General features: G+C 38.6%; 1 protein-coding gene across 1 annotated transcript in view; it reads right to left on the bottom strand.

Annotated features, from left to right (window-relative positions):
* OTOGL (otogelin like) overlaps positions 1-27534 on the bottom strand; it is a 96134-nt gene that overhangs the window by 57694 nt on the left and 10906 nt on the right. Inside the window, exons 8-25 of the mRNA XM_030449521.1 lie at positions 27029-27234; positions 23574-23701; positions 22770-22876; positions 20406-20512; positions 19069-19194; positions 18272-18380; positions 17996-18042; positions 16500-16645; positions 14944-15067; positions 13106-13283; positions 12071-12195; positions 10090-10299; positions 9173-9338; positions 8036-8110; positions 7024-7076; positions 6129-6291; positions 2681-2788; positions 1345-1483 (exon numbers count right to left, since the gene is read on the bottom strand). Coding sequence (XP_030305381.1) covers positions 1345-1483; positions 2681-2788; positions 6129-6291; positions 7024-7076; positions 8036-8110; positions 9173-9338; positions 10090-10299; positions 12071-12195; positions 13106-13283; positions 14944-15067; positions 16500-16645; positions 17996-18042; positions 18272-18380; positions 19069-19194; positions 20406-20512; positions 22770-22876; positions 23574-23701; positions 27029-27234 — 2317 coding nt within the window. The remainder of the gene's footprint in view (positions 1-1344; positions 1484-2680; positions 2789-6128; positions 6292-7023; positions 7077-8035; positions 8111-9172; positions 9339-10089; positions 10300-12070; positions 12196-13105; positions 13284-14943; positions 15068-16499; positions 16646-17995; positions 18043-18271; positions 18381-19068; positions 19195-20405; positions 20513-22769; positions 22877-23573; positions 23702-27028; positions 27235-27534) is intronic.

Genomic DNA, 27534 nt, shown 5'->3' with positions numbered 1-27534 from the left:
AATACATTACTAAAGCATACATGGAATAACTCTTTGCAGTAGTCTTTGCTGAGAAACTATGCGTTTTCTTAGTGTTAGGGTTGACTGCAAATGAATGTTCTTCTAAACACATTACTGTAACCAAGAAGATAGACTCTTAGCCAATAACAACGATACCAAATATTAGTGTTGTTAGTAATAGAATATATTCCTATATGTCAATAATGGTATTTTTAAACAAAAAATGCTAGCAATGTACTGTAAATGTGTGTTATGTGGCAGATTAGCATGTAGTTGCCAGACCTCAATGAAGGATTTCACTGTTTGAATTATGAAACTATTGTCTGATATTATTATATACTTCCACTCCCTATCTGATGCAGATCACATTCAAAATGGATTCTTAGAAGCCTCAGAGTCCTCCTTAACCCTCTTTTAGGCTGAGTTTCAAGACAATTATTAAATAAATCTATAGATTATACCTAGTTCTGGAACAGTTTCTATAGTGTAATTTTTTGCTCATTGTGATGAAAGCATGCTTAAGGTAGAACAGAATCATAGAATCATAGAATTGGCTGGGTTGGAAGGGACCTCAGAGATCATCAAGTCCAACCCTTGATCCACTACCGCCTCAGTTCCCAGCCCATGGCACTGAGTGCCACATCCAGTCTCTTTTTAAATATCTCCAGGGATGGAGAATCCACTACTTCCCTGGGCAGCCCATTCCAATGCCTGATCACTCTCTCCATAAAGAAATTCTTTCTAATATCCAACCTAAACCTCCCCTGGCAGAGCTTAAGTCCATGCCCTCTTGTCTTACTGGGAGCTGCCTGGGAAAAGAGACCAACCCCTCCCTGGCTACCTCCTCCTTTCAGGGAGTTGTAGAGAGCGATGAGGTCTCCTCTGAGCCTCCTCTTCTTTAGGCTGAACAGCCCCATCTCCCTCAGCCTCTCCTCATAGGGTCTGTGCTCGAGTCCCTTCACCAGCCTGGTTGCTCTCCTTTGGACCCGCTCCAGCACCTCAATCTCCTTCCTAAACTGAGGGTCCCAGAACTGGACACAGGACTCGAGGTGTGGCCTCACCAGCACTGAGTACAGGGGCAGAATCCCTTCCCTGGACCTGCTGGCCATGCTGTTCCTGATACAGGCCAGGAAAAATAGTCTGTATTACTCTCTAGACCACCTAGATACGCAAGGACACATCCATGTACATTTTCAAATGAGTGAGAACAAAAAGTCATTTACAGTCTTATTTTCACACACAACTGTTCCAGACCTGCTTTCTCAATGTTTGTACAGATCATCCCCTTATGTTCAAAACACATGGCCTCTCACAGGACACATGGAACTGTATGAACAATCCTACCTTGAGCAGGTAAGCTTGGCAGTCACTGACATAATCATACTCCAGTCCATCAAAGGTGTAATAATGCCGATCCCCATAAATAGTGCAGACAGCAGGACAGGGGTAACTGGTACAATTGAATATCCCTCTTCGACAAACACTGTAAGGAAAATTAACCATCAGTGTCTTTTCACAGCAGGGTAATTTGCTTTATACTTTCAATAAAAACTTTATTGGGCTCTTTATTTCAAGTCACGCAGAAATTCACAAAAGGAAGAATAGTCCCGCTTGGAAACAGGGAGCTGTTCTTTGGATTGCTTTGGAAGGAATTGGTGGCTCTATGGCAGAAAACTGCTGAGCATTTTGCCATCAGTACATACATGAAATTCAAATTAATAATAATCAAATGCAAAATCTTAACATTTTTATGACTAATGTAAATATTTCCATCACTGCCTCCAGTCAAGACACTGTGTCACAACATGCTCAGTCATAGCACACCAATATTTCAGTCTTTCTTAAGTAGTGTTGATAGATTTTCCAAGATGTAAACTGCACATATTGGATGCAAAAGGGCACCAGAAAGTATGCAATGAGTATGAGAAATAAATGCTCATATTTTACAGGGTTATTTTCCCCATCAGCTATATTCAGTTATTTACATAAATTTGTACGAAGGTAGTACTGACAGTCTCTGGTTTTGCTTGTGTAAGTGTATAAGATCAGTTGATGTTCCAGTGATGTTTTTAACTGATAAAAACCTGATAAAAACCTGATAAAAAACTGCCATTTTTATATATGCTTAACTAAAGGTAGCTGTTGTGGCTATCAAATTACAATGGATAAAAAAGTTTTCAATTAGCAGGATTCAGGTAGGAAGCCTTAAAAAAGATGCTGGGAACTAGCTTATTTTCTAATTCTAATGATTTTGGTTTGTTGTTTTTGGTTTTTTTTTCTTACTGCCTATCTTTTTTCTGCACAGTTGCTTGTAGTAAATGGCAACTCACATTGCAAACAGTCCAGTTCCCCAAGACTATTTACAACCATCATACCTACAGTTTCTTTATTTTCTCCTTGATTTTCTTTCATGATATTCTACTCTCCAAAATGCCAAATGTCTTTTATTTCAGACATTAACTGATACCTATGGAATCAAGCACTTATTCTTGGCTGGTTCTTCAATTATTTTCTATTTCCTTTCCAGATCAGAAGCAGCACTGCCTCAGAAGTCTGCCTACTCTATCAAGTCTATTAGTAAGCCTAATAAAAGCCATAGCTTATCTATTAAAAAACCACATACATTTTTGATTTTCAGTGTGTTCAATGTGTTTTCTGTATAGAACTGCACATCACTCACCAGGTGTAACATGGTGTAGCTATCACTTCTCCTGACAGAAATTCTCTGTCTTTCCAGGTGCACGGACAACTGTCAGGAATGTAACATTTCCCTCTATGCTCAGCCAGCCTTCAAAAAAAAAAAAAAAAAAAAGAATTATTAAGATGAAATCATAAATTCACAAGTAGATAGGAACAGTGTCGCCAGCAGGTCCAAAGAAGTGATTCTGCCCCTGTACTCAGCTCTGGTGAGGCCACACCTCGAGTACTGTGTCCAGTTCTGGGACCCTCAGTTTAGGAAGGAGATTGAGGTGCTGGAGCAGGTCCAAAGGAGGGCAACCAGGCTGGTGAAGGGACTCGAGCACAGACCCTATGAGGAGAGGCTGAGGGAGATGGGGGTGTTCAGCCTGGAGAAGAGGAGGCTCAGAGGAGACCTCATCACTCTCTACAACTCCCTGAAAGGAGGAGGTAGCCAGGGGGGCGTTGGTCTCTTTTGCCAGATGACTTTCAACAAGACAAGAGGGCATGGACTTAAGTTGTGCCAGGGGAGGTTTAGGTTGTATATTAGAAAGAATTTCTTTACGGAGAGGGTGATCAGACATTGGAATGGGCTGCCCAGGGAAGTAGTGGATTCTCCATCCCTGGAGATATTTAAAAAGAGACTGGATGTGGCACTCAGTGCCATGGTCTGGGAACTGCAGCGGTAGTGGATCAAGGGTTGGACTTGATGATATCCGAGGTCCCTTCCAACCCAGTCGATTCTATGATTCTATAATGCAACTGAATATCTAGTGCATTATTCTAAACCCTGCCAAGACAACCAGCCTGCCATCCAGCCAAGGATAAGCGTTTCAGAGGCAAAAAAAGCTGTCTGGGTCAAAGGATTTCTGCTGTGCAGAGATGGAGACCTCACAAAGCTCACAGGTGCATCTCTCCTTCTACCTTGAATGGGGAACGTTGGTGCAGGGCAGCAGCTCTTGTGCAAAAGCACAAATAATTGTTGGTACTCCTCCCTGCAAACTGCAGAGCATCTATCTATGTGTTACACACTGCTGAGCCTGCCCTTCCCTCTGATCCCCCTGTCTCAGGAAAGCAGCCTCTGCTCTGAAATCAGGACACTAAGCTATGGGCTATGGCAGCACCTGTTGCAGAGTTAGCAAAACAAAAGAAACACAGTTTATGAAGAGTGGTGGTGGTGGAGGTTATCTGCCTCCCTCTGGGAAGTGGAAACAGCTAACAAGGTTAAGACAAGAGAGTGGCATTTAATACAAAAAGTGGCAAATCTACTCACATCATGAGTATGTAATCCAGAGATATGGTTAACCCTTTTTTAATTTCTTTTTTTTTTAAACTATCTCCTTATTTCCTTCTTAGCAACACTGATCTAAAAAACCAAATTGTAACTGACACTTCCAGTGCTGCTCTTTAGGGGAGGAATTCCTACAGTTGTCATTGCAACACAGGGTTGAGAGTAGAGAGATGCATTTTCCAAGTACAACCTTGAGATTACTTTACTTGAAGTTAAAAGGAATACAAAGATTAAAGATTTCTTCTCTGCATAACTAGTTGTTCATCAAAGATTATTTGGTTTTAAGTAAAAGAGTCAAGTGTTCGGAAAAAATTTTAAAGATAGGAAAGCAGTAGAACACATGGCTTGGGTATCTTAAATATCTGCCATGAGTAACATAGGTCCTGGCGATGCTACTTAAGGGCAGAAGAGCAACTTAGCCCCATGAAGTTCCTTTCTATACTTCTGTACTTCTGTAATTCAAGATATCCTCTTATATATCCAGCTCAGTGCTGGGACGACTTTCAGAGTATCTTTGGGTGATGAATTTATTGTCATTCTCAGCTCATTTCCTAATGAAATTTTGAGTGATTCTATTTAATTTTCATAGAAAACTTTCATAAGCACTTTCAGTGTTGCTTATTCTTTTTTACCTCTTTAATTACTGATTAAAAGAACTACAAGCTGTCATGCAAGAATTTTAACCATAGAAAGTGTAAAACACTTTAAGAGGAACATTTCTTGCACAGTAGAGTCCATCCTTTCACAAGCTTCTAATGGAAAGGACTTCCACACCACACACAAACTGCTTTACTAGGTGAGTACCATAAATGCCTGGCATGCAAGAATAAGGTGCCAGTCTCCAGCAGAATTCAAAATTCCAACCCAAAACATTAGATAATTGAGTGAAACGATGAGTAGCTGCAGATCCAAGGTGAAAAAGGAGAAACAAAGTGAAGAACAGTATCTTCAGATAACAACATGACAATGGGATTTCTTTGATGACTATAGACTGTTAGGGAGAGATGGAATCAACCTGTCTAGAAGAGGAAGGAGAATTTTTGTCAGCAGGCTGGCTAACTTGGTGAGGCAGGCTTTAAACTGAAAAACTTGGGAGTAGGGTCCAAAAAGGCAATGCTCATGCCATTGCATCCAGCTCGGGAACAAACTAGGCCAACCAGAGCATCTTCAAAACTAAGTCCTCAGTTAAGGTAAAGGTTACAGTGCAGTAAAGAATACAAGGAAATGAACAACCAATGAATTCTTAAATAGCTATGCCTGAAATCTGTCCTTCACCAGTCATCATAAGCTGCTGGAACAGGAATTGTGGCAGTCTCCTTATGTTCAAATTTGTGCACTGTTGGACCATTTAATACACATGTAATGAAATAAAATCAAATGTTGAGAAAAAAGGTCACAACCTTTTGCACAACACATTTGACTCTTCAAATGTGAAAGCACACACAGCAGGTATCATGGGAGAGAATGAAAACAAAGGGAGTGATAGATCCTGACAGAAACTGCAACAAATACTTTTAGATTTTATACTTTTGACTGTAAATAAAGTAGCTCAGCAGACTGCTTCTGGGTGAATAAAAAATCCAAATATATGAGCTGAGAAGCCAAAAACTGCTTGAGTACAGAAGAGCAGAGAGAATGAAGGGAAAGAGAGCAGGATCCACCCCCACACCCCAGGCTGGGCAACAATACTGGAAGACAATTACTTGGGCAGTAAAGCAGTAACACTGATTTGCATTACAATTTTTGTCACATTTCCTTCTATACTCAAATAAGCTGTACTGTGCAAGTGCTGGAAATCATCTACTATCCAGAGAGTCCCAAAAAACAGCTAATCAGACTGGAACTGAAAGCAAGGTGGGTATCTCATGGGATAGCAGAATCATGGCCTCAGGATGGAGAAACTGTGGGACTCCAACTGAAGAAGCATCATAGCATGGAGCCTCACAGCCAGAGGAAGGAGAAAAGGGCTCTCAGGGACAAAAGAAAGAGTGGCAGCTTTTAATTGTTTCTGTATGCCTGCAGAAATTTATAGAACAATAGCTTCAAAATTAGAGGTGTGATACCACTGGAATCTAAACAAGAAAAAGAAAGAAAAAGGCAGAGTTAAACTGTAAAAAACATCTATAAGCCTGGTGCTCCAGGTTGCTCTCTTAAGGCTTACCCAGGAGGGCAAATGCAGCCACTTGCACAGGGTGGTGAAGGGACACAGGAGAAGTTCATGGCAAGGTTGGCACAAGAGATCCCACAGTTTGCACCCGCTGCTGGTAATCCAGGCACAGGAGATCTGCAGTCATAGTAGATTTTTCCTTCAGGGCATATGTGAACTTCAAATGCAAAATGCAGGTTAAATGAGATAACTGCTCTTTTACACCAAAAGTTTCCTGGGGGGGGTGTTTGTTTGTGGGTTTTGTGGTTTTGCTTGTTGGTTTGTTTTTTGGTTTTTTTTTTGTTCACAATCTATTTTAATGCATGGTTAGCCTACATTTACAGTACACAAAAGAATGCAATCTGAATAAAAGCCTACAGCTGCATTTGAATTACAGAGATATAAAATTAATATGTTTTAATGTAAAACCAAACCAACCAAAAAAAAAATCCCCAAACCTAAAGACCTATTATTAAGCATCAGATCTATGCACCCTAGGTCTGTTACACTGCTCATTCTGAAAGATGGAGTCATTATGCCTTAGGTAGACAGGATTTTTAAAAGTGGCATGATTTTCAGTGTACTATCTTCTAATTTTATTAGAAATTTATCAAAAATTTACTTTCTAGAAATAAAGATCTTAAGGCTTCTTAAACAGGGGTAGTGAGCCTACTATAAATATTCCCATTAGAGAATATTGACTTACACTTCACATGTAATTATTTACTTAATTTCCCAAGTGACTTGGTAAATGAAAAAAACAAGACAGCTTGTGCTCCTAAAATGCTATTTTATGTATGTGTCATGACATTAAGTATCTCATAATGAAAATACATGAGAAGATAAAATCAAATGACTAGTCAAAAACTTTCTCTGAACAGCTTTAGTATGGGACAAGACTATAAATTACCTGTATTTTCTGTAGTGGTTTCAATACATTTCACTGTTCCATTCAAACACTGACTGGAAAAGAAAAGTAAACCCATCTTTATTCAAGGGGGAGACTATTTATAGCCACAATGTTAAAAAAAATTTTAAAATAAAACTTAACTCAATTTATCCCACAGAAATCAGTAGGAGAAGGAGGTTTAAAATCCAAAAATGTGAGTTCTGATCAACATTTTGTTGGTGTTTTCTAACTGCTGATCTGTAGTGAGGGCCCAGACCCACAAAAGTGCTTATGTACTCTTTAATTGCCTAACTTTTGCTGACATGAAAAAGAAGCTGGGCTTGTCAGCCTCTGTGGTAACACAGAGCTAGGTGATTTTCCCTTTTCCTTAAGAAAAAAAAATGCAAAAAAGCCCAGAGCATTGCAGATTCATAGCAATGGCACAAAAAATAAGCCCCTACTTGCACCTCTTCAGCTACATGGTTACCAGGCTCCAGTTATATCGACTCATAAGACCTCATAAAGAAGGTTGATAGTCAAGTCACAATTGTGATTTTGAATCAGCAGTTTGAGAGCCTGTCTTGTAAAATGAACAAGTTTAACTAGGAAACTTTGGAGATTTTCTCACTTGTTCCAGTGAGGTCAAGATTCCATCATGAGTTAAGAATATAACACAAATAAAGCTCCCTGCAAGCCTTTGTTTGAAACACTTCCCAAAATAGAAGCACATTGTTTATTCTTCCAAAACCAGCCTCATATTGCCATCGTAATGTCCACAGGTCTAAGGACAGGACTGCAATCTCTATATGTTGTGTTTTGAGATACTCTTTAGGCCCTGGCTTACAGAATTTTCTAGATAACCTGTTGCTGAAACAAGCTGATACATAATCCAATTTATATTAGGCTCCCTTTTACTAAGTGTAGAACAAAAATAAACTCTCGATACAATAAACCTTCATCCTATGAGAGAGAAATTCTCAAGGCTTCCAAACTGTGATACATGGAAGATAAAACTCTTGGCACTCAAACTTACCAGGTCCCTGTTGGTGTAGGGAGGATTTCTCCAGGATGGAGGGCTTTGCCCTTGTAATGACAATGACAGGCAGATCTGTTAAAATAGTATTTATGCATGTAGATGCAAAAGCAAGATGAAATGGGATTTTAAAAAATCCCTTTATCAAGCTATTATAATAAGCAACCCTTATAATTCATTAACTCAATCTTTATATTTACAATATAGTTCTAAAGGTAAAACATAAAAGATGTCACTTTGTATTGAAGTCAGTGGCAAAATTACCATCTTCAACAAAGCCAGTATTTTCCTCAATCTCCATATTATTTTTTTGCTGTTTCTGTGCATTATTAGTCTTAGAGAAAGGAGAGTTTTCTTCCCAGTTATGGGAGTAGACTGGTAACACGTAATTCTCAAAGTACTATCAAAATCATAGGACAAAGGAATTATCATAGCTAAATCCATTACTCTGTCTGTGATAAGAGCCAGATGGGATAGAAGCAGCAACAGAAAACCATGCAAAATTATGGGAATGCTAAATTACCTCACACTCTTTAGTAGTCTGAAACAGCCTTTTGCCTACAGTATGAACTTTACTGGTCTTTCCAAAACATACGAAATGAACAGCAAGAACCCTGTGTAATCTTGAAATTCATATAAATATTCCTTCCAGTTTTTAATTCAGAACCTGAACTCAGTAACTCCCCATGTCGGCAAGCTGTAAAAATCTGATACGCAATGTACAAAAACTATTTCCTTACAGCGACAATTTTCTTCCATTTAGCTGAAGGAATTTGCACTGAGAGACAGAAAAAAAACTCCTAGCCACCTCTCTCCATACTATCCCTGAATTTCTGAACTGCTACTGTGTATATCCCTTCTTATTTGTCCTTAAGCATTAAAAAGATGGTGCTAATGTGAAAATGCTTCCCCTGAGTTAAAAGCTTCACCACTCTTCTCTGAGGAGAAAGCAGAAGATGGCTGAACACACAGTAGCAGATGAAGCCCCACTATTGTGTAGTACAAAAGAATATAAAACCTTCACATACTGCTTTTTATGCTGTTTAGTCAGTCTGCAACTTGAGGGAAATGGCAGAGAAACTACTTTAAATCTTGTTGGAAATCAGAAACTGTCCTTGCTATTTTCTTATGACTTACATTGATACACAAAAGTTGACCGACTCTTCAAAATATTTCCCATCAGGGCAATTACATCCTTCTACACAGTCATCACCACAGATATTTGCCATAGAAAGTGAAGCACAGGAGTGTTTACAAAAAGAAGAGCACTGATGATAAAGCATACCACTGTGACACATCACAGCTGGAGGAGAGGGAGGGAGAGAGAAAAGAGAACAACATAATGTTACAATATGAAAAACAGAAAACAGAGTAGGATATCATGGGAGCATAAATTAGCAAAGCAAAACAGTTTTGCTGTGCTGGGCTGAGTTAAAATGCATGAGAAAAATAAGGTTGTTTACTGATTTCTTAATTAGAAATGTTCAGATTCAGGTGGGTGTATGTTAGACAGATCCTTGGCTAGAACTGTCTATTTGATAAGCAATAGGTATATATTCTTTTATATGCTAAATGCATGTGTATGTGGGTGGTGTAACCTAGTAACTCAGGCTTCCAAGAGAGGACAAATGGTCCAGCCAAGGTTGAGGTATTACCCTATAGTTTAGAAATGCCTTGTTATAAGTCATTGCTATATCCTACTTAGCAATTACTGCCCACCCTGGAAAGCCCCTGCCAGCCTAGCTTGCCTTTCCTTAGGGAACAGCCCTGATTCTGCCAATCCCTGACACGGACTCCAATTCAGTAATTTAAATTATCTGTCTAACCAACAGAAAGGGACAGGCACACCTTGGGAGGCAGCTCAGTGTCCCCAGCTCAGATGCCCAACATAAATGGCTTTCTCTTTGGAGTATGCCATTCGCCCATGGCACAGTTCTAGTTTTCAGCCAAAAAAAATTAAAAAAAAGCCAATCCCTGTATTTTGCGGATTAAATTATATGTGTCCACCTTTGAGACATTTCTAAAAGCTACTCCATTCTGCCAGTGTTACTCACCACAGTAAGGAACACGGGATCTGAAGTCAACAAGGACCCCATGCTTGCCACAGACGTAAGCGTAGTGTGCCAGGGCGTTGCACAAGCAGCCGCTTCCACATTTGCAGGCATCGAAGCGGCACAGCTGGTGGTACAATCCCGGGCTGATGTAGGCATGGCAGGGAGCAAAAACATCTTGATTGATGATATCACAGTGAGATGCATACCCAACTAAGAGGAAGTGACACTGGTTCAGCCGGTAGCACTTTAATCTCACAGTCAAATGAATAGCACAGAGTATTAAAACCAAACATCGCCAGTCGTGCAACCAAAACTTCTAAAAATGCCTTTCTGTCAAGTTCTGTAGTTTAAAACTGATATCGGAAGCAACTCCCTCAACAGTAACCTCCACTTAAGATAAAAATAACTATATAAAACCAGTTATGTCTTCCACTAGTAGGGCAGGAAACTTCAGTGGCAAAAATAACATATTTCAAAAGAGTTAGAAGAGTCCTCCAAACCTTGTCATAAGGTTTTTCCTACTTCATGTTTCATTTAGCTCTGAAATTGGCAATGACCACATACTTCTTGGCATGTGGACTCAGGAAGCATTACAAAATTGAGCTTGAGGGCATGAAAGTCCCAAACTGGCTGGCCAAATACCTTCTAGTACCGAGGGATCCTCCTGCTACTACTGAAGCACACTACCACCACAAATAGAAAAATATCTTGGGAATACCCCAGTGTAGATCATGTTTAAGCCAATTTTGCTGCCAAAAGAGTGTCCCTTCATCCTCCCTGTTCATTCTCAGATACACACACTGACTCCAGGATTTCTGGAATCTTTCACCAAACTAAGTTCAAGGAGTGAACTTAAGTTGAACTCACAAAATAAGTGAACAATCATTTCTTTTTCAGTTTCATCAGATTAAGACCATTACAGACCTAGAAAATACTTGTGTTGGCTTAGCACAGGTGGTAGTGTGGAGCAGGACCACTTAGTCTGGGACTGTTTTTTTCCGGTGATAATTACACTATCACCAGAAAATTCAGGCTGGAAGGGACCTCAGAAGGTCACGTAGTCATGACTTTATATTTATGTCCAACTCCACCATCACTGAGAAAGCACAGAACTGAAGGTGAGGTACAAAGTATCTTGGAGTGAACTAACTTCTCTGAGATGTGCTGCTCTAGAAGACAGTCAATGCTGAAGGCATAAGAAGCCTTAGAATGCCCTAGATTCTTAAAGGTTTATGGTTATTTTAGGCTTGCTCCCACAGACTCTAAATATGGCCAAATCCCACATCCTGAGTGAGGTCTTATGTCTGAAACATTAAAAACACAAGACGAAATTCTTTCAGAATTGGCAACTATTGTCTGCCCATTGTCTTCACTAATTGAAAAGAATGGCAACATGGAAATGAGGAGACAGTGAAAGTTCAACACAAAACATAGACACGTCAGCTAGTCAAAACTGAATCTTCCCTCTGGAATCTGAATGGATCCACAGACCTCAGACTGTTTGTATCGGTTTGTGACAGAGAGCATAGATGGAAGGTAAGGAAACTTCTAATCCATGGAAAAAAACAGAGACAGGACTTCTGATCCAAACTCTGTCTCAGCAAGATACTGCCATCTGTAGTTTCTTTGTCATTCTACAAATGTGCATCACACTATTCCTCAACTGCTGCAATTTACAGGTCTGCAGTGTTCTGCCCAGCACTCTCCATGTATATGAGACAGAAGAATTTAGGACTCGTGGCCAGCAAAGACAGCTTTAAATGACAACTAGCTTGTATTTTTGAAGGACTTCCTTCATTTTATGTGCTAAATGTATGGGAACAATGGTCTGTGCCAAAACAAAAAAAAAAAAAAGAAATCAAATTACATGTGCAAAACTTAAGTTGAAATAAGAATATGTGCAACTCCTTCACAGAGAAAGCAAAAAAAATCCCATAGAAGTAACATACAGCTAATTTCAGACTCCCATGTGAAAACATACCATTTTGCTGATTAACGTTGCAGGGATCAACCACAGGAATATTGATAGGCACAGAACAAGCTGAGGAAACCTTCCATGCATTAGCATGAAGTTGGGGAGTCCCTTCTATCATCCCTGCTGGAGAACTGAAAAGGAAAATAGCGACACTGCAAGTATCCTGCTGACCTTATGAACTACATTGGTGAGGATACAAGTACGTCAAAAAGCCTTAGACTTGAATATTTAATGTGTCAAAAGAATTTCCATCTGTGAGCTATAAAAGAAGAGACACATGAAGATTTTTCCTCAATATTTTACTCATGCAGAAATATTCTTACACTCAAAATCTGCCCTCATTTACACTTAATTCAAGTATTCTGGACTCAGTTGGAGGAAGCATTAATGGGAGGAGAATTTGGCCTTTATTCGAGTACGTACAGTCAGTGAAATATCAAAGATTTTATTAGCTAATTTCTGTGTTCTAGAGGGGATTGTTTCCATTTTCATGCTTTTTTCCCCAAGTATTTAAAAATAACTTCTTATACTTAGAAAAGTTTTGTGATACTATAGCTTGAGAAACTTTGGAGGAAATTAAGTAAAAAAGGAAGCAAATTCAGAATTAAATTTCAGAATGTACAGAATTATATTTTTTTCCATTAAAACTTGAATTAGAAAAAAAAAATAACCAAGCAGTAGTAAATCAGGTGAGGATGGTACTAATATTATCATTCATTCTTTTTGTCAGGGCTCATGTATTTGCTGTGATGATAAGGGAGCAAGAAGAAGGGGAAAAAATGCATTCAAGCAATAACATTATCCACTAAATTCTATTTGGTAATTTTCTAGAACTACTTAGCTAAACATCTTAGTAAATTAAGCTGTTATTGTATTTTCATATTTTGAAAACTTACTACTATTTCAATGAAGATATTCTATATTTGTTAGTTTAATAAAGTATAAGCATATTAATGAACTGAAATAATCAGGGGTAATTACATTCAACAGAACTTTTCCTTTGTTATTAAACACAATCTAAATGTACAACCTGCAACTTACAGGAAATCATCTCTTAAATTCCCATTGTATGTTCCACATAGTCCTAATGTTCTTCTCTTCCAGCCAACATCAACTTGCACGTAAATCCTCTCTCCATCTTTAGCAAACAGTATCTTCAAACCAAAACTAGTTTTCAGTTGAACAAAGAGAGAAGATATATTCTGAATTTCAATAGCCCCTGCATATAGCCAAAGAAAAAGAAAAGAAAGTCACTGAAATCCAGCTTCCAGGTTGCACTGGTTTACCCCTTAAACAAAACAGATTCTGAAAACCAAAAGTAAAATCAGAAACTGTGCACAACCTTGCTTGCAGTCAAATAATCTCACCCATTCTCCACCTGAACTCATGAGACTACATTATTATTTATCATTAGCAACACAAATCAGCAATTACAACTACTGTCAACCATAAAAACTCTCTCCTTTCTGTACCTGGGCATTATCCAAAAAACACTCTCACATTTTCGTTTTGGTTTGGTTTTAATTATAAGAAAGAAATGAAGGAGCATTCCTCTGGCAATGAGAAGACAAGAAACTACTTGTTTCTTAGTCTCTAAGGACATTATAAGATTAATTAACAGATGTCTGTGAAGTGTACTTCAATCTTCAGATAGAAGATTCTCTCTTACCACTATTGATCTGACATCAGTATAACTCCTTCCTTAGACTGTGTGTGAACTAAACCCCTATCAAATTCCCAGCTTTCTCTCCCAGCAAATCCATTATGTGAGGAAACAGAAATTTCACAGTCACGGCATTCATTTGCTACACAATGTTGGGCTACTTGCAGCTGCAGGTTTAAAGCAGATCTACCCTCACAAACAGCCCCTACAACTGCACACATACACATTTAGCTGCATAAACTGAGGAGAGGTAGATAAAATGCTCTTGGGAGCTTAAAGATGCTCTTATCTGATGAGACTAATTAGATACACACAATTACGAAGAATGTGACATCAAAACATTTGCCATAAATTATATTTGTTGCAGGCTATGGAAAGAGACAAGAAAAGGAATCAAGGCTGATTCAAGAGGCACATAATGAAATTATCTATGAAATTATGAAGCTGAACTGTCAGCATAACTGCAAATATAACTGACTTACAAAACTCATTGTCATAGAAAACTGTGAATTCCAAAAGCAGAACTGTGACTGGACAGATTCTGAAAAAAAAAAAGCATAGCTGCAACCATCAGCATGGAACTCCCTAAATACTTTTTTACCAGAGCCTGGGAAAGGGGAAGTCTTTCAGAAAGAGACTAAAAATCCAGTAACAACTTAGTACTGGTCACTGTAATATAGAAGACTTAACAATATTTCTACCTTCAGTGCTTAATTTTATAAAATTCTTTTAAGACTGATTCATTTTACTACCTTTCATAAAAAGGTGAAGTAGCCTTCCTGAAATCACAACCTAAGTCAGTGCTGAAAGCAGTGCAGATACTGTAGAGCACATGGATTCTATTCCATGCCATTTATTCCAAAAATCTTTAATAAGCCTTGACCTTAACATCACCATCAAGATTATTTCCAGCCTCTCTTCACCTTCCTTCTTTTTCTTTCCTCCTCCCCCTAAACACAAACAAAATGAGCAGATTTTCTAGGTATTCTGCAAGAAATGCAAAGAAATAAAGGCAAAATGAAGGACTATTTCACAGGCTGGAAAAGCACATTTCTAGAACCATTATTAAGGTTATGAAAAGTAAATGATTGTATGTTATCTAAGTTACATGTCTGAAGAAATTTATTTTTCAGAAACAGATATTATTAAAAAGGCTTGGAACATATAAAAGAAAGACAGTGAACCCTGGTAAAATTCTACTCTATGCACTTCTTACCATTAAGGTTAAAAATTTGGTTAGAGCCAGTTTGGAGCTGTCCATATCTTGTGAGAGTTACTTGTTTGCTTATATCATCTTCAAGAACTAGTGTTATAGACTCAATGCAGGCGTGGTCAAAATTCTAAGTAGAAACAAGTTTCACCATTAGAAGCAGGCAAAGACATCAGTATTACCATGCAAAGGAAAAACAAGCAAACAGAGGAAAAATCAGTTGCATAGAAAGAAAACACCACATCTGTCTTCACATAATTCCATTGTAAACTACCCCTCAATGCATCAAACAGAGCACTTGAAATTGTACGTAGAACATAATAAAACATTACATATGCATGTCACAAGGAGAATGCATTTTAGTTATTATGGAAGTCTAGTAATAAGTGGACAGAGCTCCCCAAATACTTGTATTGGGTTTGAAAGGACATTCTTGCAGGGCCACCCTGGGTACTCCTCTCTGCTGGGCTACCCACTGTGTGAGAATGAGTACCACCCAGTCTATATCAAGCTGGTATGATCAGAGCCCAGATGCAGCAATGCAGGAGAAAGAAACTACTGTACACATAGAGGTGCTTCTCACCTTAAACTGTAGCCATGATCACTATCACACAAGGATATAATCTCTCCAGAATTACACTACAATAATTTAAAAATGTCTGACTATCAAAAGATGGTATATTATAAACTAACTTACATCCCTTATTTTGGAGTGCCATCCAGGTAGAATTTATGAACCTGAATACCTGACATAAGGTGACACATAACCTGTTTAAACTAAGAATCTTATGGTCCTAGGGCCCTGTGTGTTTTCACCTAGGAATGGTACAAGATGCCTCTAGCTGTGCTACAGGTTATTTCCAATAGAATCCTTGCCTTTCTTGGCTATCTAACCAATGATTTCATGCTTGAGCTCACCCAATATGCAGAAGAAGGAGTCTTAACACCCATGCAGGAGAAAGAGGTGCATACAGAAAACAGCAGAAGCACCAGCTCATAGCTTTGGAAGGGACACAGGAGACAACCCCATATTAGGGCAGCTTCAGAGCACAGCATCACTCCATACTGATGAGTTCAGACATCCCAGCCCTCAGCACACTGGCAGCTCCGAGTCACAGCCTCAGAGTCCCTTCTCCTGATAGCCTAGGTAACTAGTAGTGCCATTAAATCCAGTATCACAGATAAGTACTTTTAATAAGCACCTCTATTTGTGAAGCCTGCTTTTCAATTCCTGCCAAAATATTTTCAAACAGCACATTAAACCCTTCCAGTCTTCTCAGCAAGAGTTTTTCTAAGGCCTAAGACATCTGTTCATACCATAGTCAAAGATGTATATACTTGTTTCATGAGCATAGGTTAATAACCCTTTAGACTTTCTCCCTCTAAAGGTACAAAGGGCAGTACAACGTGTAGCAATATAACCACTTACAAAAGATGTCAAATGGTTTAAGTTCATATTTTCTGTTACAGATAACCTGGCAGTTTACAGCAGAACCTATACAAGATTGTCTGAAGCATGGATAGATACATTTGTATTTAATGTTAACAAAAATGTGACTTACGTGCCCACAAGGTGCTTTCTGTAAAGTGATTGTGAATTTGTTTTTCCCAGTGCCTTTTACCAAAATGTACTGGCAAATCCCAAGAAAAGTAAAATGACGTCCATCAAATGTTGTGAAATGAGAGCTACTTGTGATGGAGCACTCAGCTGGAGAGAAAAGGGGTAAACAAGAATGTTCACTTGCATAAGAATACGTCATTATTTTGTAAATTATGGAAGATGGATAAAAAAAGAAACTTTTTCCCCATTTCAAAGTACATAATCCAAGCTAACTTTAATCTGTCTAGCTATTGAGGACTCTGGAAATAAAATATGTTATGTACACCTGTTTCCATCAGATACTATTTCATGTTGCACACACAGATGTGCAGCATCTTTTGGTTCTACCAGGACGAGACTCCTTTGAGTCACAAGTTATCTAAAACACAACAGAGCTTTCTCTTTATTATAGCCCTGGAGTTTTCTAGAGTCTTCTGTGCCTCATCAAATTTTTGGCATGGCAAAGTGTGAAAGAAGACAAGCTTCTTTCCCTATACCTGTAGGTACTATGGCACTGCCTGTTACCACAGGTATGAGGCCGCAGGTACCTGTCCTCAGGATACATCTACATTCAGTTTTCTGTTCAGATCAGGAGTGCACTGTTGAAGAAAGTCTCCAGCACATCCCCACATACTGCACTTCCATTCACACCCTGGGGCAGTGCCAGACCACAACCTAAATTAATTTTAGCTGCAACCACTGCCCTGTGGGAACACATCTAACCTGCTCCCACCACTAACAGGCATTCAGTCCCTGGGACCAGACTAAAGTAATCACAATTAACCACCCACATGCTCACATAACATACATAAGATGTCTGGAGTGGTACTCAGTTCCAGCTATTTTACACTACGGATCTACCCTGTCAAGCTTTGCTTACTAACTGTTAAGCTTTGTTTATTACCTCCTTTTTGTTTATTACCTCCTTAATTTATATATAATTCTAACAAGTTTCACAGCATAATCTTGTCAAAGATAAAGAACTTTCAAGGCAGTTTCACTGCCTGACTACTGCATGTTCCTCTGTGTAGCTCATTATAGAGACATGTAATCTTTAAAGGTAAGGATTGTTATCCAAACATGAACTGCTTTTGCAAGGGAGAAAATACAGCACACAGAGAATGAGAATGATGCTTTTCTTATTTGCATTACCATTGCAACCAGAAGTGAGTGGAACAGGCAGTAGAAATAAGCAGCCTGCCCCAAAGAATATAGACCATAAACAGGAGACAGAAAATGAGAGCCAGATGTAACACATTGACTTAGGTAAGATGAATTTGGTTAGGCATTTGACAGCTTCAACCCAGTTGGCCCACTCCTACTCTAAATATTCATCTGCTTAATCTTTCTTCTCAAATTAGCATCCCAACCCCTTGGATTATATTTGGGTTTGTTGTCTTCTGAAAGGGTTATCTCCCCTATGTTCACTGAGGACGGAAAAGAATGAAATACAGATACCTGGGCAATCGTGGTCAGTGCAGTTCCAAATGCCACCAGTACAAATACTGAAAAGAAAAATAACAAAACACAGAAGTTTAGTGTTCAGCTCCTTAGCAAAAAGATCAGCTTTAAGCTAGTTGATATGTTTTGAATTAACTTTTCCCACAGAACATCCTTCATATTTTAGTGATACACAGGACCTACACTGTAGAACATGGACACTAATTATTCTTTACACTAAGTATGGGCAGCGATCAAAGAGAGAGGAAACACAGATGTGAGGCTTTTACATACCAGTTGCTACATTCTTGTTCAATTTTTGAGCCTACAGGGAATGCAGTTCCATGATAACCACAAGGACAATTTGACAGAGAGATACAAGTTCCATTTTCCATAATTAGACCTATTGAGAAGGAAGTTAATAAATGAGATAAAAAAACAAATTAACAAACTCCAAGTCACTGTTTTTCCTCTATCTGACTTAGACTGAATCTGCCAGAAGGTGCTTCCACCAGTCTGAACTGAGGACTGAGCAAGTGCAGAGAGCTCAGAGAGATAAACAGCAAATCTCTCTCAAAGCAGTTATCACTCTAAATAATTTTTTATGTTAAATGTCTGCCTTAAGCATGTAAAATTGTACCAACTTAAACACAAAAAGATTTTGAGATGATGTAATCATTAGTCCTTCTAGAACAGACCTGTTCATAGTCCAGTCTTTATCGACGACTGATATGGGGAAGTTTTTCCTTTACAGTGCATAAGAACAATTCTGTCTAAACAAAACCTCAACAAACTTTGGAATAATTCAAATAAAGTGGATTAAACCTATGCAATATCTTATAGTGTGCAAGCATTAGGGATGACTCCAGATTTTAACTGATATTTCATTCTGAGACATCTTTTTATTCTAGATATGTATTTAGAACACCATGAAGGAAAAACTACAGTGAGAATAATAAACGCTATAGCAGAATTTACAATATTCATATTTTCAGGTTTTAACTTGAAGCACAGTCTATTTAGACAGCTTTTTTATGATACTGGATATTAGCTTTACAGATATTTTTTCACAGGAAATTGACAGTACTTGCCATCTGGACAGTAACAGCCATCTAAGCAGTGCAGGTTGCTGCCAAGACAATCCTTTTCAAATGTGCAGGTTGGTGGGCAGCAGCTGATGCAGTCCCGGTGTACAAAGCTGTCGTCACACTTCTCAGCTAGAAAAAATACCCCGTACATTGAGCATGAGTGCAATTTCTATTTCCACACTGGAGTACAACTCTCCCTCAAACAAACTGTTGAGCAGCACTTTTGGTACAAGTAATAGTGTAGTGAAATGAGGCAACCAGGTGCCACTAATTGCCAGGCAGTGGGCGTGAGCTTGTGTTAAGCCCACCTGTGCCTGATTAGGGTGGGCCCTAACTGTGCATGAGCAGGATTAGGGGACCAATAAAAGGTAGGAGTCTCGAACCCACAGCCTCAGGCATTGCTCAGGTTGTGTGTACTGCATGCTAGCCAGGCTGCTCGCCGTCAAGGTGAGGCTTGAGTGGCACAGCCAGCTAGCACGCAGTAACACAAACCCGAGCAACGCTGTAGGCCGCGGGTTTGAGACTCCTCAAAGCCTCACCCTGACAGCGATGAGCTCTAGTGGAGCAATGAAGGCAGTGCGGTGCTGAGAGAAGCAGTTAAAGCCAAGCATGCCGAAATAGTAAGTTCCAGCGTAAGCTGAGTTTGTGCCTTACCTTTTATTGGCCCCCTGGTCCTGCTCATGCGCAGTGGGGGCCCGCCCTAATCAGGCACAGGTGGGCTTAACACAAGCTCATGCCCACTACCTGGCAATTAGTGGCACCTGGTTGCCTCATTTCACTACATAATTATTCAGATCAGGAACCACATATTGTCTGGAGAGGTTTTAACTGATGAACTGTGGTGAACCTCTTGTCATTGTTTAAGTCTTTCTTTACCAAATTCTTACATCAGCCCTTCAAAAGAATTTCTAGTTTCTGTGACAGAAGAACATGTGCTCCTATCTCAGATAGTTCAAAGTCTTGTGCATGGAAATGAACTGCAATTGATAGGTGGTAGTGAGAACTAGAAGAAGCTGTATTAACAGTGTTAATGCTGGAAAGTCATCTGGGAAGAGGAGCAACATCAGTTCTCCACAGATCCTCATTCTTTGTCCTATAATATGATCAGCACACATGATGTCTCAAATAATCTGTAGAAATTTAAGTCAGATCAGGTCCCAGTGGAATTAAAATATTCCTCTAGCAAGTCATTGCTCCTCAGCAACAGTGGGGCTGGCTGTTCTATTCCAGTATCATGTTTGAGTCCTATTAGTGACAAATGTTGTCAAGATACAATCATTTGAAATGAATACATGGGGTATCTCAAAGGTCACATTGTATGCTTTATTAAAGAGTCTTACTACAGGCAGGAAAGTCATCCCTCCAGTCCCGCACAGGGGACCCAGCGTGAGAGCATGCTCTGGCATATTCTGTCACTGCCCTGCAGTATGTTTCATCATCATCCACTCTGAAATGATAAAACAAGAGAGTAATCAAGAAACTCAAATTCCATCTGCAAATCTCTGCCACAGGACATGACACAAGATACATAGAGCTGACACCACTCAGTAATAATGGCACACGGTGAAAAATATTATGAAAAATACTATGAAAAGGAATGAGCTATTCTGAATAATTTTTTGTGCCTTTAATAATTTGATCTCCCCAAAGGGTATTTCATTCTAATATTACCACGATGAAGAAAACCACTAATTTATTACAAAGAAAAATGAACGTTTCTTATGTCTTGAATACAAGTGGACAACTCAGCAGTCTCAAGATCCAGGTCTCAGGCCCACTTCCGCCTGCATGATGTGGAAACTATAACCTACACTGATAAAAGACCTTCTTGGCCAACTAACAAGTTCAAGTTTCCAATTGCCTGACAGTCCTTGAACTTAGGTGAGTAGAATCCTGACATTTGCTGAAGTGCTTGGCACTCAGAAGCATGATGCACTGAATGCTGTAGGCAGGCTTATAGATTTACACTGAGACCTTGAGCAAAGACAGTATCTCTGCCTTAGTCCCTACAGCAGTAGCTGTACAGTACACTTTTGCCAAAATCAAGTAAAGAGACATTCACTGGTGTTTAGGTAAGGTCATATTTTATGCTGATGTAAGTCACATGAGGCGAAATACCACCAGCATTTTGTTACTGGTTAAGTCCAACAACTTCCATCACTCACTGATGTGGACTCAGTGCCAAAATGAACTGGTCATAACATGAGATTTCTCTTTGAACCATGACTGACAGATCAGCTGAGTTTGTCGTTCAGCACACAAGATCATACTTCCAAAACTAATGGCCTTAAGAATATATTACAGTGTGTTTGTATTCTGCTTTCAAGGCATCTGTTATCAAATCAAACACCACTATACTCTTTGTTCCAGTGATCAGAGTCTCTCCAGCTCTCCTTATCTAATCCAATTAAATGGGTCTTAATAGAAAGAATACTTGGCAAATACCATGACCCCACAAAAAACTTCATGAACTGACACTAAGCTACAAGAAGAGAGGTCTCTTTTATAACCAAAATAAGCCTAAATTAATGAGGTTCTAATGCACAGACACTTCTTTCAGGGATTTTATGGTTCGAGCAATTCATATCAACACACACATGCATGTTGACAAAAAAATCAGATCTGTCTTAACACCATGACACTGATTCAATATCCTGTCTGAAAATTTGCTTTTCATTATTCTTCTTTTGCATAGAGAAAGTCACAATAAGGTCCTGAGTTACAAAGAGACCATACAGAGACAACTCATCTCATCTCTGAGGGAAATCAGTGTACAGATCATAAACTTCAGGAAGCATGCTTTGAAGATTTGCCTACAAACACAAATTCCTCAATCTTGACTTTATGGTAAAGTAAAAACCTAAAAACTCATCAGAAATTAACTAACAAGCTGTGATGGATTGAACTGGGTGATTCTTACTTTCAGTCTTTTGATACTTTCTGTATGCTTTTATGAAACTGATGCTACTCTGGGAAGGCCATCCTAGTATCTGGTAAAAAAAATATTATTTATATGACAATTACTTTTCATTTTAAAACCCTGCTAAAAATGAAGTGCTATACTACTCAGCCATCTATTCAATTACCCTCTGGAGCACCAGTTTAACTTGAATAACAAGAACTGAACAGGAGTCTGGAGAGCTAAAGGAAAAATAGCAGGGTGCACACAGTACCAGCAGCTGGGAAGGTGTAACTTCCACTAAAGCCACAGAGAGCTGAATTTCTTTTGACAACTCTGAGTTTACAAAAAAAACTACATTTGAAAAATTCTATTTTGAATCATAGTGGTTGCTCATAAAACCAGTCCAGCTATGTCAGAAAATGGTCTAGCTCCTTCAGCATCATTGATATTTTCCCCTAGTATCATCACCATGTAGTTTTAATTTAGGACCTCTAGATACAGGTTTCAGGCATTTGTGATTAGCAGCTCCTCTTTTGTTGTTTGTGACTCTCAGTGGATTTCTCTTCCATGTTTTTATCTAGTAACTCCTTGAATTCATGTAAACTTAGCAATCAAAATATCTCTTTTTAGGTGGGTTTTGTGTCCTTTGCTTCCACATTAAATCACCCACTAAGAAATTCCATCTCATTCACTTTGAACTTGGCTCCTTCTAACTTCCCTCAATGCTGCTAAGTTCTGGTCTCAAATAAAAGAGTATTTATTTCATGCATCAAAAATAAGTACAAAAGAACTCCAGTCTTACCTGCAAAGATCATTCATACAGCTAGAAATATAAGAATATGGATCTATGCTTTCATGACAGCTGAGGAAAGGAAACTGTAGGAGTATTTGGCACTTGAAGAATATGTCCTGCACATTAAGGAGAATCAGTAAACAACAATTAGCAAATCCATTCTGAACAAGCACAATTCCTTTTAGCTTTGTTTCCCTAATCTAGGGTCCTTTATATTCCCATTACAATTTGAGAATATCACAGTTTCTAGTTATTATTATGCCTCCTTCGTAATTCTTCCTAAAATTTATTGTCTCTGCCAAGTCTGGCTTGATTGCATGCATCCTGAACCATTTGAGATGAAAGACATGAAAGATTGAAATGACAAAAACAAACAAAAAAAAAGATTTTGTGTCAATGCAGGGGCTGAGTGTGTTGTTTCTGCAGCATTTCACAATTTCCAAAATAATGAGATGTGATATGCCAATACTGGAAACTGAACCCAAATTTAACACAACAACAAAGAGTTCTGCCAGCAAACCTGTGCCACTTGGCACATCCTGTCTGAGCCTTTGTATTTTTAAAGTAAGCAACTGAAGATCTCCATGCATTCCCTAGCAATAGTTCTCATCTCAACCTTCCCTTTCTCAAAGTCTCAATGCATTTAAGGTTTTCTTTCCATAGTGTGTATTGCTAGACTCTCTACCGTCACTAGGAAGTTAAGATTAAGAATATATATGTGTATGTGTATAGAATGATATATATATATATATGTGTGTGTGTGATTTGTATGTATATAACATGATTCATATATATATAACATGATTCATTTACCTCAGCAGATTCTGGTTCAGCTGAGCAGGGACTGGAAAAATTTGAGGCAGTAGGTACACAAGGTTCATCATCTGAGGTTTGCACAGCCCAGCTATTTGCAAATTCTGCAATATCTTCTGTATATTCATCTACTGCATAAAAACATTGGAAGAGCATCCAGAGGAAAAATATGTCAACACAAAAGACATCTTGGAAATTGCTGGTGGCTTTTCAGCACAGTTGTTACTTAAGTTATAGATATCTACAGAGCAGAGCTGCCTTTTTTTTTTTTTTTTTTAAATTTCAGGTAGTATGTTATGCTACATTTAAATGAAAATATTAAATATCTATAAGGTGTTGGTTGGGTTTTTTAAAAGTGCAGTCACTAACAATTTTACAATAAATCCACAGATAAGGACAAGCATAATGCACTGAATACTTGAAAAAAAATACATTTCTTTAGGACAACTTAAGGTTACCATAACGTTTCACAAAGGTCAGTTACCAGTATTATCTCTCTCCCTTGCTGCAGAAAAGCCCTACAATTTACCACTACATACCCATCTCTCCTCAAAGCATGAGTATGGGAATTAATGAAGGAGATGTATGACTGGAAGTCATGGCAACATGCTAAGAAGGTTACATAGCTTATAAGAAGGCTTGCAGTAAAGAAACAGACCTAAAATTTACATATTTTTAAAGCAAGAATAAATAAATAAATAAATATTACATTTTCCATTCATAAGTATGTTTAAAAGGGTGTATTGTATCCACATTGATACAATATGGCTACAGTTATCTGCATCTATGTATGCTTAGAAAAAAGAATATTAAAATTAAATTGGCTATTTTTTTTTCACAGAGCTGTACTATCCAAAACTTAATTTAACTTCTTCTAGCACAAGCTGTACAAAGTTTTACACTCTGCAATATGGAAAGCCCCCAGCAGTACAAATCAGATATTTGTACCTGGATGTCCACAAATAAAGATAAGATCCTAACCACTAGTCTATTTTACTTATAAACCAGAGAGACTTAAAATATTTCTCCTTCTCTGATGTAGTAATTCTTTATACAGAAAACTCTTCTCAAACAAAAAAGCTGGGTTTTGATCTAGAGGTAAGCCTGATGACTTAACTCTGCAAAAACATTAAAAATATTTTATTTACATTTTACATGGCTTGAAAAAAATTCTGAAAATCCTCAAAAATGCCACAAAATGGCCTGTATCCAGAACAGCGTCGCCAGCAGATCCAGGGAAGGGATTCTGCCCCTGTACTCAGCGCTGGTGAGGCCACACCTCGAGTACTGTGTCCAGTTCTGGGCCCCTCAGTTTAGGAAGGAGATTGAGGTCCTGGAGCAGGTCCAAAGGAGGGCAACCAGGCTGGTGAAGGGAGTCGAGCACAGACCCTATGAGGAGAGGCTGAGGGAGCTGGGGGTGTTCAGCCTGGAGAAGAGGAGGCTCAGGGGAGACCTCATCACTCTCTACAACTCCCTGAAAGGAGGGGGTAGCCAGGGGGGGGTTGGTCTCTTTTCCCAGAAGACTTTCAACAAGACAAGAGGGCATGGTCTCAAGTTGTGCCAGGGGAAGTTTAGGTTGGACATTAGAAAGAATTTCTTTACAGAGAGAGTGATCAGGCATTGGAATGGGCTGCCCAGGGAAGTAGTGGATTCTCCGTCCCTGGAGATATTTAAAAAGAGACTGGATGTGGCACTCAGTGCCATGGGCTGGGAACCACAATGGTGGTTCAAGGGTTGGCCTTGATGATCTCTGAGGTCCCTTCCAACTCAGCCAATTCTATGATTCTGTGATTCTATGAAAATAAAATCAGTGTCCTTGAAATAGTACCATACATGGATACCACCTTGTATATTAAAGCAGTACAATGCTGATACTAAAGATTAAGTTAAAGAAACAGAGAAAGAGTTCATTTTTAAACTGTGCTTTAAAATGGAGTATTACATGCCTCTCAGCAATGCATTTATTTGGGGCATTCAGACTCTGGAAGACTCAGAACAGATATGAGAGTTTCCATTACACTTCTAGGGGGAAGCAGTTTAGTTGTGAGAGATAAATCATTATCCCAAACATTTATAAGATTTGGAAAGACTTGGAAACATGTTGCAGCTTAGAAATAATTTAAATGAGCAGTCTATTCTTCTGAAGATATCAGACATTCATGTTTGCACAGTCAAGGCAACTTGTTATACAACTGGTTCAAGGTTAAAATGATTCTTAGCACTCTGAGTTGTACACTACAGTAATACTATAATTTCTGTTCAAGCAAAATGCCAGAAGAAATTCTGATACTGAAAAAATGGACTTGGAGAAATGAAGAAAGCCGAGAGCTAAAAGTCCTTTATAACAGTATAGTATATTTAAATATAATACATTTAAATATACTGAAATTAATATATTTTAGAAATGGTGTGAATTCACTATCTCCCCCCCAAACTCCGTTTTTCTCCATTATTACAGACAACTGATTATTAAACATATTACAGAAGCTAATGCATGAGTCACGTAACATGCTGCTCTCATGAGAGAAGAGGCATGAGAAATTTACTTTGGGCAGATTTTTAAAAACTATAGAAATACAGATAGACTGTCTTACTTCACTTAAAAAGTGAAGAAGCTCCATTATCAACCATTAAAAAAAATTGAGTAAAAACAGAGATGGGGAAAAAAGTTACAATGTGATAATTTCTGTGATTTAAGAGTATTCAGGGCCATGGGATCAGATTCTCTCAGCAGCTAATGGTAACAGTAGCACAGTCCTCTCTCTTTCTCAGAGACTGGGAAAAATGTTCCTTGTATTCACAAGGTTGCTCTTTTTTCTTTTTTTTTTTTTTTTCCACATTAGTTGCAAGTAGGATGAAAGTCCCTATAGAGTATTCCCTACACTGACAACAGAATATTCTACCAGTTTAGCTGCTCATCTCTGCCTCCTCAGACACAGCAATGGGCAGCTCCTCATCCCACAGTGTAGTAGTTGTAGGCCCAAAACACATCATACCAAGAAAGAGATACAGGGAGCTCCCTGGCAAAGACTTTGAAATGTACATATTTCACCTAGCATTTTTATGGAGCTCATACAATCAAATTACTTGAGATGGTCCTTTTTCCAAACATAAATCTTTTTTGCTCTTCTCTCTTTCTCCATCCATCTGTAACCATAGAGAAAACCACAAGCATCTGCTTATTTATTTACTATTTGAAGGCACCTTCATCAACTAAGATAAACATAACCCAAGTGCTTTCCTGAGTAAGAAAAGGCTTAAACATAAATACAAATATTTTCTTGAGCTAGGACCTTTTCCCTTAGCATCCTTAATGATCAGGAAGAGTAGAACAGATACTCTATTTTCTATGAAGAAACTGAAACAGGACTCTGCCTTTTTAGAGTCCTATACCTAAAGTGAACATGGAAGCAGTTCACACAAGGTAAGGGTGTATTCCTAAGCTATTTACTTACTATTTTGCAGTATTAGGTCATCATATTTATTGCCATTAAAATTTCCACACAGGCCACAAGGTTTCCCTTTATGATCTTCTGTCAGCTTAATATAAATACCAGAGTTTCCATCCCAAGCAAGAGAAAAACCAAAGGTAGTCTTCACCAGAATATAGTCAGCCAGTCTCTCAAGGAAAGCATTTCCAACTGTCTGAGGCAACAATAACCTGGAAAAATAAACAGCCTGCTTCAAAAAAATCTCAGATGAGATGAACTTAGTGCTAGAAAAATATCAGTCTCTGAAAATGTCACCTTTAACTCACTAACCCCTTTTCCCTAAGTATATATGGCCACTCCAATTCTTCATCATGTTTTTCTTGTCTTTTCTGCTATTTACTTCTCTATAACAACCATCAAAAAATGAATGCTTTCCTGCTGTATACACCTATCAGTTGTACCAATTATAAGGCTGAAAGAACAATGAATCTTTATTTTCAAAGCCCAGCACAGGCATGTTGAGGAATACA

Source organism: Calypte anna, chromosome 1 (genome assembly GCF_003957555.1).
Source record: "Calypte anna isolate BGI_N300 chromosome 1, bCalAnn1_v1.p, whole genome shotgun sequence".
Classification (NCBI taxonomy): Eukaryota; Metazoa; Chordata; class Aves; order Apodiformes; family Trochilidae; genus Calypte; species Calypte anna.
Note: the sequence above shows the minus strand (reverse complement) of the source record. Positions and strands in the feature narration are given on the sequence as shown.